Below are 11,960 nucleotides of genomic sequence, written 5' to 3' on the forward strand. Positions count from 1 at the left end.
AAATAGACTACATCCTGAGAATTTTACACTTAGACCAGCTTAATTTTTGTTAGACTTGTCATGTACCTTCCAACATTCCTTTAGATGATGAAAAATGTTGAGAATTTAGGTACAAGTTATTTCAGTATGAACAGTACTTTTTTTATAAGGCTGAAATTCCTAAATGATTTCACCTCTCACCAGGAGGGTGAAGAGCTTTGACTGGGGTGCTATCATTAGTCTAGTTACAGTGCATTCTGCAAGGAATGTCTTTTAGTTGTCCTAAATGTGACTGCTACCCCAACTTGAAGTGAGATTTGGGGTTCTATTACAGACCTTCTATCACAGACCATGTCAACAGCAGTATATCCCCAATTTTTATGTTTGATTACAGTCAGACTGTCCTCTCCTGATAATAATACTGAATACTGGACAATTGTTAGAAATTCTACATACCTACAGCCATATCTTTCAGTCTCTGCATATTTCATTGTTTCTTTATTTCATATTATATATTGCTGCTCCCTTTACATTGAACAATATATCATTATTAGTGAAATAATTGTTTTACCCTTGAGCCCCCCTTAAGTTGCATAGTACTGAAGTGGTCACAAAGATTGCTCCCAGTGGAGTTACATGTAGTTCTAAAGATAATCCTATAGTTTACTATTATTCTCTAATTAAATCTAAACGTAGCCAGTTACTAAATTCTTTACCTTGTTATAAATCCTAGAAGCAATGCAGGTCAAGAGACAGCAGAACAGTTTAGTTAGTGTAATAGTTTAACTCAGTGTACTCACATGACTCCAATTTTCAGTACAAACAGCAAAACATAATTCAATACACCGTTAATTATGCATGCCAAAACACTTGCAACGACTTGTGGCCAAATAATTCCCTGTAAGGAAATTAATAATATAGAGAAGATATTTCATGATTTGTGTTGAGCAAAGGCAGCTTTAAGAATGTATATGAACATTAATTATCTGTGTAGAGTAATTAGGGCAGGACTACACGACTGATTCCGCCGAGATCCGACGCGCTGTGCAAAATCGCAGACGTCACGTCGGATGCGACGGAAATAAGGTAAGTACTTCAATTGTCGCATTGTGTCGCTGCATTGATGCAACGCGACACGACTGTCGGATGCAGATGCTGCACGCTGCGTCTGCATCTGACAGTCGTGTTGCATCAACAATGCGACACGATCCGACACTGCCATTACTTACCTTGTTTCCGCGACGGAATCGGTCATGTAGTCCTTCCCTAAGGGCAAAGGATTGCAAAGTAATGAGAAATCTGAGCACAATTCTACATTCATTTCTAGAGTTCTAACTGCAACCGGGTTCAATTCTGCATCAAATACAAGAGGTGCAAATATTTGCTCTCAGTTTTAAATGGAAACTATAGCGGAAACGAAAATTTAATATAAGCTTCAGCATACTAAAATAAATACAATCATTTAAATATTCTGTACCATTTCTGAAATAATCAAGTTTATCTTCACTAACCCTCTCTCAGCATTTTTTTTTTTGCTAGAAGATACATTATAGCTCACTCTATTAAAATCACCAGAAATCCTGTCTCTCTACATGCAAGATTTGTGCAAAAGGCAGTTATTTTGTTAGATTTTGTTTGTACTGGAATCTGTTATTTGAATGAGCTCTAATTAATTTGCTGGGAAAGAAAGCCTCACCCCTATAAGATATATTGGATCTAACTGTCAATGAATATCTGACACCCAACTCCTGCATGAAGAGAGAATGAAGAGAAACAGATGCTGAGAGAGGGATTGTGCATTGAACATAAACTTGATTATTTAAGAAATAATGCAGAATTTTAATTGACTGTATTTATAAAGTTTCTTATTTCAGTATGATGAAACTTTAATTTTCGCAATTGCTCCCTTTAAATTGTAAACTGACAAGTGCAGCTTGCCCCTGCAAAGAAAGACCTGGCACACTGGTGGGACATGTATGTGTGATTACATACTCTTCAACTCGGTGTAGTTCCACTGCTGCAACATTAAGCACCTATAGATGCCAAATGCAAAAGGAGCCCTTTACTTACTGCCTTGTCAAAGCTGGTATTATAGATTAGGTAGCCTGCACTGTGAATTATAAAGTGGAAACTGGCAATTTTGTAGGGTTTCATTTCAAACCTTCTTCTAGCCTTGGTCAGTTCCTGTAATTGTACAACAAATAGATATACCTTCATGAGGAAAACAGAGAAGTGTTCTAATGTTGCTCTGCTCAGGCATCTGATCTCTTTCCTGAGCAGAGTAACATAAAAACACGTCTCTGTTTTCCTTATAAACGTATCTCTCTCTGACTGTACAGTTAGAAGAACTGACCAGCAGGTGGCACTGTTGGTACAAAATTTACTATATTAGCAATTAATAAATACTGAAATAGTTCTGAAAGTGAAAAAAAATTTAAATGGCAAAATTATTTGCAAAAGGACCCTTACCAATTTTACATAATTATTTGTTACCCTTTAAGAGTGCTTTGACCACTTCTGTTCTTGCTTAGAGCACCACATGGGCCAAACTGCCATGTGTCATGTCATATGCCTTAAAAATATTTGCTTCAGGAATAAGCCTTTGGAAATGAATATTTAATTTTAATAGTTCTATAGCTGTACTGTACCTGGTTTTGCAAGTACCGAATTTCAAGATTAAAAAAATTAATTCCCTGTGAAAACAAAAAAGATCATGTAATAGCTGCAATAGGTAAAATATGTTTATATTTAAATATGTAGAATATAGATTTATTGTTTTCTTCTGAAAAACAGCTTGTTAACCCTTTCTACTGTTTAATCCATTAAATACATATGCATTACAAATAGTGTGTGAAGCATTAACCGTATCACCGAATTTTTTTTTAACAAATGTAAGTTTATTGAATGCAGCATATTTGATATGAGATGTTTTTTCATCAGTGCTTTTTTTTAGCTTTAGTTTGCGCTTATGTATTAGATATAATCTAGTGCTACTTACTGCAAGAGCTGGGATACATGTCAAGACATATAATTCAGCCAATCTGTCCAAAACACAAGATTGTTATAAATTTAGTGCATTATTAAACTTGTTATTTCATCAGGGAATATTTGAGAAAACATATTAAATGGATAGTGTTATGCCATCAATCTCTGTGTACTTTCTTTTGAATTGTTCAAAAATATCTGTTTTAATTAAATGTGTTCAACAGATATGTGTTTATTTGCTTATTAAAGAGCTAATTGGTATCTGGTATTGCATCTATAGTATATATAATATTGGCAAATATTTGCTGGCTGACCCCAAAAAATATTAAACAGTCTCGTATTCCACCAATCAGTTTTGATCCACACATTCTAAAATGGATCTGTACAGTTCTCAAAGAGACAGATTCAATTTAAACTTTATGGAGAAGTATTGGGAAAGGTGACTGTGTGCTGCTTCCCTCAGCCAGCGTTCCTTTGCCTGTTATTTACAGTTTTCCTTGCATGTGAATCTCAATCCTTTCTCTTCCATGGCTTAGCAAAGAGGAACATGTAATATACTTCTGTTAGAGATGGTGCTGTAACCTAACAGACAGAGGTGCTAGCTGCGGTAAGTATGTAGGGAGCACTATCCATGCCTTGATATTGATTCATTCCGCAGTTCTTCCAAATTTTTAAAGGGTTCAATCCACAATTTTTCCACAGTGAAAGAAAATATAGTAATTTTCTAATATGTATTCATTATAAATGTTCAATTGTTTTAAAGTTATTTGAATATTACTTTTATCTCTGGCTGTTATTATAGCAGACATTGATATGTGACAATATTTTTGTACTCCTGGTATTATTTACTGCACCTGGGCAAACGTTGTTCATTACATTTAGGGGGAGGACTCTCCCTACTGTGGCACCCTACCTTAGGTTTCTGGCAATGCACCCCTTCTCACCCCTTCTCCACTAATTGTAACTAAAGAGGCCTTAGAGGAATTTCTGTCCCACCATGGCCTACAGAAGTCTCTATCTCATCTAGGCAACCCTAACTTGATGGAAAACCACCTCCTCCCACCAACACCTAACTGACCCTTTCCATGAGAAACAAAAATATGTATCTCTGTACCCTGCCACTGTTGGATCTTGCCCAAGAAGCAATAGGATGTTTTTCGTGTTGACAAAAAATGCCCAGCAGGGAAAGCAGGAAAGAGACAGGATAAGGATCCCTCGTTGTAAGACCACACCGATCAATTTGAGATTTTTCCCTCCATAAATCTTAGAAGAAAGCAAAACACATTATATTACTGTTATACAAGAGTTACATTTTTCTGCCACTGGAATCCAAGGGGATGCCTCTTGCTCCATCACCAGACATTGATATGTGACAATCCATTTGTTCAATGCATTTGGCTTTTCAAGTAATTGCCAAAACAGTACAGATACACCAAATCCACAATGTTTGGATTTGGCCAAATACCAAATCCTCTACAATACATTTGGCCAGCTACCAAACCAAATCCAAACTGTAATTTGCATATTTATAAGTGAGCAAATTAAAAAAAAACATTGCCTCTTTCTGATGCACTTTCTGGAGTACTTTTTGTAATCCACCTGTTTTGACTCCAAAGTGTCCATTGCCCTCTTGTGATTTACCCTGCAAAGTGGACTACATCCCACTTAGTGTCTGTGGGTTGATGTCCTAAAAATCTGAATCAGACTTCTCAGCTGTCCCACAGCTGTCCCTAGTTAATATCTCAAATCTTACACCAGCCCCAGAGCAGCATATAACAGGTATAAGTATAAATGGGGTGCAGAGAAAGAAGTGGAATTGGGAGAAGAAATAAGCATAGGGTCAGAAATGGAAAAGTCATAACAGAGAAAATTAGATACAGGTGAAAAAACAATAGGGAAAGCATACCCTACAATAAAAAAAGGTGTTATTTTATTAAAATAGTGTTGCACCACACTGCACACACCATTTTGTTGTGTCCCTCTTTACGACAACAATGAAGAGGCAGTGCCTGCACTACAAGACAGGCAATAAAGACACGTAGCTGCCTGTATGTGTAGCAAAGCTCAGCTTACCATGGGATGCAAGTGCTTCCTAAATGAGCACTAAGGAGTGTGCACTTGTCTCATTCTCAATTTTGCAGATGTTAATGCTCAAACCCGACTACCCCAGCATTGTGCAAGCAGTGCTGTTGTGACAGATAGCGCAGTGTTCATAGCATTCCACTTCTAAGGTAAGAGGTTTGCCCAGATGTAGCAATCTGTTCACATGAAGCCAAACAAATTATACAAATGCACATAAAAAATAAATATATGAATAAAGAACAAATAACTCCAACTATGCGATGAAATAAAAGCTTTACTTATGTTGCATTATTGCCAAGTCACACTAGATGGCATCATCATTCAACCTATGCAAAATCATTTAGCTTGATCCTGTTAACAAACAATATTAAATTAAGCTTTATTTCGGGACATCTTATCTTAGTTATTATTTTTATTCATGGTCATTTAAGTTTCGCGAAAAATTTCGCAGAAGACTAAATGCAGAATTTCACCGCAAATCCATACCTGGCGAAAAAATCACTCATCACTAAAAGTAAACTGTTGACTCAGTGTGAAGGGGCCAACACAATATTAACATATACTTATATTCTTATATATAAGGCATTATTATGTTTGTTGCATTTCACCTGTAACACCAAAAAGCCCCCAATATATGTAAAAAGTGGGTAAATAATGGTATTGAATAATATGCTGCAATTTATCAACTACTCCCACAGTGTGAACTGCCTGGAGTTTGTATACCAGAGAGCTGACTGCCTACTGTGCATAATTCTGCTTCTTTGGCTTGTTGCTTTCTACTTCCTGGCTTTGATTCCTTTGTTAAACTTTTATCATAAAAATGCATTAATGTGGAATAAATGAATAAAGGTAAATATAATCTATTTTTCATTTTTACCTGGGAGAAGAAAGTGTCACAAGCAGAGCATATACCCAGTCCTATAGACTGACCAGCCAATATGACAATCTAAAAAAAAATGTAATTAAACAGAGTTTTATACATGCAAACAGTTCAACACAATCAGTCTGAATGGTAAGAAAATCTCTTCTTTCAGTTTAGTGTAAAATTGTGTAGTTCTCACATGTTTAAGGGTCATCACCTATTAATGCCACTAATTTTGATCCTATAAAATGAGAAATATATTGTTAATATTAATGGTTAAATCATTTTGGGCTTAAATCAATAGGCTCCCTCCACTGATAAAATTAGGCTAAGCTTGTACCTGGTACTGGGGAAATTCTTTGTTAAAAAACTTGGGATGCACTGAATCCAGGATTCGGTTTGGGATTCGGCCTTTTTAAGAAGGATTCGGATTCGTCTGAATTCTTCTGCACAGCCGAACCGAATCCAAATTTGCCTTTGCAAATTATGGGTGGGAGGGAAATCACGTGACTTTTTGTCACAAAATAAGGATGTAACAAAATGTTACCCTTCCCACCCCTAATTTGTATATGCAAATTAGGATTTGGATTTGTTATTTGGCTGAATCTTTCACAAAGGATTCAGTGGTTCCTCCGAATCCAAAATAGTAGATTTGGTGCATCCCTATAAAAACACATTAGCCAGGGGTACATGATTGAGGGGATATGTGCTGCCATCTTTCTTAATTTCCCAGCTTTTCCTTGCACTGGCTTGGGCTGAGAGCCTGTGTAGTACAGGTATGGGACCTGTTATCCAGAATGCTCGGGACCTGGATTTTTCCGGATAACGGATCTTTCTGTAATTTGGGTCTTCATGCCTTATGTCTACAAGAAATTCATTTAAACATTAAATAAACCCAATAGGCTGGTTTTGCTTCCAATAAGGATTAATTATATCTTAGTTGGGATCATGTACAAGCTACTGTTTTATTATTACAGAGAAAAAGGAAATCGTTTTTTAAAAATTTGGATTATTTGGATAAAATGGAGTCTATGGGAGACAGCCATTCCGTAATTCGGAGCTTTCTGGATATCGGGTTTCCGGATAAGGGATCCTATACCTGTATAATCATTTTAGAGCGTCCATGGGGAAATTCAAAATAATGGTATTAAGATGATTGTTTACATCAAATCTTCTAAATTCCAAGTTTTTACTCCACTCTCCTCCAAAGTGTGTAATGACAATTTAACTCAGAGTTGTAAAACCACAATATTAACAAAATCGTTTGAGGCTTTTATGAATTTTTTCTTATTTTACCTTCAGATTTTTTTTTACTCCAACTTCAGTTTACAGCACTGTTGTGAATTCCCCCTCTAATGTACTGCACATGCACCCACCACAATCATGAAACAAAAAGGGATGTCAGTGCAGTGTTCACTGACCAAGTATCCTGGACCAGGGTATTTTTTATATAGAAGAGGCTCACTGACTCGCTACATAAATAAAGCATTTTATTTGAGAAACAATTTGGATTTTGCCCTTAAAGGAAAGGCTAGAAATGGCACTTTATCAACCATGGGAGATTTGCAAATGGCAAAGCATCCAAAAACACCCCCTTAAACTGGCCATAGACGCAAAGATCCGATTGTGCTTACACTTTCTGGGTGGAGGCCCCTACATGTGTATGGCTTCTGTGGGTTAAAACACTGATATTTCTTGATGGTTGCACTTATTTTTGCAATCAATAGTCTTTTGCGCTGTTTGTTTTTAAAGTTTGAAATTGAAAAAAGACTGATTTACTTGTACTTACAGAATTTCCAAGTGCAAATGCATCAAGCTCTGACTTTCCCAGGCGTCCACAGAACACAGTCGTTATTAGTATAGGTGCCACGTCTAAAAGATATGTTAAAACCTAGGACAGAAAAAAACAAGTGTTGAATTCTGCAGTCTCTGAAAGTTCAGCAACAGGACATCTTTTTCATCATTAGTACAGAGTAGATCAATGAGGAAGCCGTAACTGAGACATAGGGGTATATTTATCAAAAAGTGAAGTAAGAGATTGCCACAGCCCACTAGAGTGAAATTCCGCCACTCTCAATACATTTCTGTGGGATTTTAAAAAGAGTATTTACAGTATCAGTAGGTGAAAGTGAAAATTCATCCTTTGATAAATATCACATATAAATGAATGGAGAGTGGCGGAATTTCACTCTAGCGGCCTGTGGCTCTAATTCACTCTTTGATAAATATACCCCAATGATAGGACAGGTATTTAAAAATAGGTATGCATACTTGATTATATGCTAGGTCAAGAAGAAAGGTACTAGAACAGACAGCAATTACTTACTGGAACAACAGGAGGACCTACAGTATCACTAGCCAGGTGACCTAAACAACAGCAGCTATACTGGAGCACTTTCATCATCATGCACGTCCTGACATGTCCTTATGACTCTGTGTGGGTGTTTCATTGAATCAGACACATGAAAATTCAAAAATATGCGCTTATTTATTAAAAACCTTGAAATTCAAAAACTTGATCATGTTGAAAGGTGAAAAAAAGAACTCAAATGCAGCAGAATCCCATTCGACCTGTAATTTTAAGTCTGCCACATTTTATATATGTTTTGAAAACTTCCTACTGACTTCTACATGAATTTGCCAGCTTTTAGATTGACATATTTTTATCTTTGAGTTTTCCGCACTTAATAAATTGGGAACATTCGAAATCCAGAAACTCAAATTCAAATTCATGATTTTGGCCCAAAAAATGTGAATTGTGGAAAAGAGTCAAATAATGATTTCTAACTAGTACCAAGTTGTGAAATTATTTTATAACTCTATGTACTACTAAGATACATTTATTTCAACTTCCTTTCTTTCTTTGCATAAGAAGCCCACATTTAATAGAACTGTTTACCAATTAGGTATACTGAACCACTTTCCGTAATTTTGATCTTCATACTTTAAGTCTACTAGAATAACCTATAAACATTAAACAACACCAATAGGCAGGTTTTGCCTGCGATAAGGATTAATTATATCTGACTTTGGACTATTTTATTATTACAGAGAACAACATTTTTGAAAATTTAGATTATTAGATAAAATGGAGTATGGGAGATGGCCTTTATGTAATTAGGAGCTTTCTGGATAATGGGCTTCTAGATAACATATCCCATACCTGTACTTCAAAATATCCAAAATAGTTTACCAATTATTTGTAATGCCCAATGAGACCTGCAGCTCATTAAATATATAAGAAGAGCCTTTACAACTCCTTTACTTAAATCCAAAAGCACACCATTCACTAACCTGAACAAATGTATGTGTATGAAATATGGCATTGTTTGTAGAAAACATAGCACATTTGGGGGCCCATTCACTAAGTTCGAGTGAAGGAATAGAGGAAAAATAAATCAAATTTCAAAAGTTTTTTTTGACTACTACGACTATCGAATTGGCTACTTCGACCTTCGACTACGACCTTCGACTCCGAATCAAACGATTCGAACTAAAAATCGTTTGAATATTCGACCATTCGATAATCGAAGTACTGTCTCTTTAAAAATTTCTTCGACCCCCTAGTTCGCCACCTAAAACCTTCCGAGGCCAATGTTAGCCTATGGGGAAGGTCCCCATAGGCTTGCTAACAATTTTCTGATCGAAGGATAATCCTTCGATCGATGGATTAAAATCCTTCGAATCGTTCGATTCGAAGGATTTAAAGTTTGATCGAAGGATTATTCCTTCGATCGTTCGATCGAACGAATTGCGCAAAATCCTTCGACTTCAATATTCGAAGTTGAAGGATTTTAATTCGGCAGTCGAATATCGAGGGTTAATTAACCCTCGATATTCGACCCTTGATACATCTGCCCCTAAGCAATCATTCTGCTTTATTGAGCCCTTGAAACTGAAAAGTGCCAAAAAACACAAGAGCTTTGTGGCTGAAAAGTGCAAGCATGTTAAATATAAGAATACTGCTACATAGCATTCATTTTAATGTCCTCCTGAATCTGAACCTTCTGCACCTCCTTTTCAGCTTGTTTAGAAATAATAGAACATTTGAATCTACTTACTTTTATAAACAAGCTGAAAACGGTGTAAGCAAAATGAATGTTTTACATGGGATCAGCCTTCAAATATCCTTTAATTAAATATTAATTAAATAAGCCAGAATGGTAATCCCCTTGCATGGTGACAGCCCTGTATTGTCTCTGAATGTCTTGCTTTTCCACAAACAGCAAATTCTGTTTTTATTTGCAACCTAGTTGTTTTTTCTAGGGATGCACCGAATCCACTATTTGCAAAAGATTCGGCCGAATACCGGACCGAATCCCAATCCTAATTTGCATATTAGTGAAAACATTTTGTTACATCCTTATTTTGTGACAAAAAGTCACATGATTCCCCTCCCTGCCCCTAATTTGCATATGTAAATTAGGATTGGGATTTGGTATGGCCAGGCAGAAGGATTCGGCCGAATCCGAATCCTGCTGAAAAAGGCCGAATCCTGGCTGATTCCTAAACCAAATCCTGGATTTGGTGCATCCCACATTTTTTTCACCTTGCAAATATTTCTCAATTCCAGTTTTCTTTACAAGTGTGCAAAACAAGGCAAGAAAAATTAGATGTAAGCAAGGAATGTTGCAGATCCAATGCAAGACACACATATTTGTCACAACTAGTTTTTTTTGACAATTGTGCCTTTAGCTAAAGTTTCACAAAGAGGTTAACACCACCATGCCAAATAGTAACAATGACTAATATAGCAGTGGGTGAAGGGGACAAGATAAAAAGCACTTTAACTCTCTACTACCATGAAACATAAAGTTCTTAAAGGAGACCTGTCCCCCGGACATAAATAAAAATAATAAAAAATAATTGCAATTAAACATGAAACACAAATTCTTTTTTAAATTTAATTATCCATAGCTGTTAATCATACTGCCGCACCTCATGCCTCAGGTCCTTAGTGTCTGGGTTTGTCACTTTGGTGCCGGATGCAACTTTCTGACCCATGTGCCGTTTAAAGGGGAACTATCGCGAAAATGAAAATGTAATATAAGCTTCCTAATACTGAAGTAAGAAACTTTCTAAATACAATCAATTAATAATTCTGCATTGTTTCTGAAATAATCAAGTTTTATATTCACTATTCCTCTCTCAGCATCTGTTTCTCTTCATTCTGTCTTGATTCAGGAGTTGGGTGTCAGATATTCATTGACAGTTATATCCAATATTTCTTATAAGAGAGCTCCTTTTGCCTAGAAGATATATTAGCGCTCACTCTATTAAAATCACCAAACATCATGTCTCTCTACATGCAGAATTTGTGCAAAAGGCAGTTATTTTGTTACATTTTGTTTAAACTGAAATTAGTTATTTATATATATTGGAATATATCCTGAAGAATAAAGAGAAACAGATGCTGAGGAATAGGGAATATAAACTTGATTATTTCAGAAACAGTAGAGAATATTCAATTAATTGTATTTAGAAAGTATGAGGAAGCTTATATTAAACTTTCATTTGTGCGATAGTGCCCCTTTAAGCTAATTCGGGACTAGCTCCACATTAGTGAACCAATAAAAGAAAATTCAAATATACAGAAGATGGCACCTGTGAATTCCGCTATGCTACTCTTCATATATATACGTCAGGGATACTTTCCATGTAATAGATTCTTCGGGCGGGGAGAGGGGTGAGGGATGGCAGTTGTTTGTGGGGGGGGGTTAGATCTTCTTTAATACTGTATCCAAATGTACTTCATTCCTGCTGCTTGTGTTTAGACTGTTCTTTAATGCCCGCTGAGTGCAGAGTGCACAATACCACGAACCAGGGCAGCCATCAGGGGGGGACAGGGGGGAGAGTTGTAGGGGGCCCGAGGGTAAGGAGGGCACGGCCACGCCGCACTTACTTGATTAGCCGTGCCCCCCATCTTTCTGATAGCTGCTGACTTCGGGAAGGCATGTACGTTTAAGGGGCCCTGGCCCTGGTGGGTGCAGCCCAGGGGGCCTAGAAATTTTGTTGTATTGGGGCCCTGCGATTTCTGATGGCAGTCCTGCCA

The 11,960-nt window shown here is 36.7% G+C and overlaps 1 protein-coding gene across 4 annotated transcripts in view; it reads right to left on the bottom strand.

The window, feature by feature from the left end:
- Positions 1–11,960, bottom strand: part of LOC108709615 (multidrug and toxin extrusion protein 2) — a 37,633-nt gene that overhangs the window by 23,280 nt on the left and 2,393 nt on the right. The window contains exons 1-7 of one of the 4 annotated variants that reach the window (XM_018249619.2): positions 8,235–8,457; positions 7,698–7,799; positions 5,924–5,992; positions 4,079–4,227; positions 2,978–3,020; positions 2,628–2,672; positions 780–877 (exon numbers count right to left, since the gene is read on the bottom strand). In XM_018249619.2, coding sequence (XP_018105108.1) covers positions 780–877; positions 2,628–2,672; positions 2,978–3,020; positions 4,079–4,227; positions 5,924–5,992; positions 7,698–7,799; positions 8,235–8,315 — 587 coding nt within the window. In that variant the 5' untranslated portion in view covers positions 8,316–8,457. Of the gene's footprint in view, positions 1–779; positions 878–2,627; positions 2,673–2,977; positions 3,021–4,078; positions 4,228–5,923; positions 5,993–7,697; positions 7,800–8,234; positions 8,460–11,960 lie in introns of those variants that run through there. The other 3 variants (XM_018249622.2, XM_018249620.2, XM_041584093.1) reach the window with 3 other exon arrangements.

This window comes from Xenopus laevis, chromosome 2S (genome assembly GCF_017654675.1).
Source record: "Xenopus laevis strain J_2021 chromosome 2S, Xenopus_laevis_v10.1, whole genome shotgun sequence".
In the NCBI taxonomy this organism is placed as follows: domain Eukaryota; kingdom Metazoa; phylum Chordata; class Amphibia; order Anura; family Pipidae; genus Xenopus; species Xenopus laevis.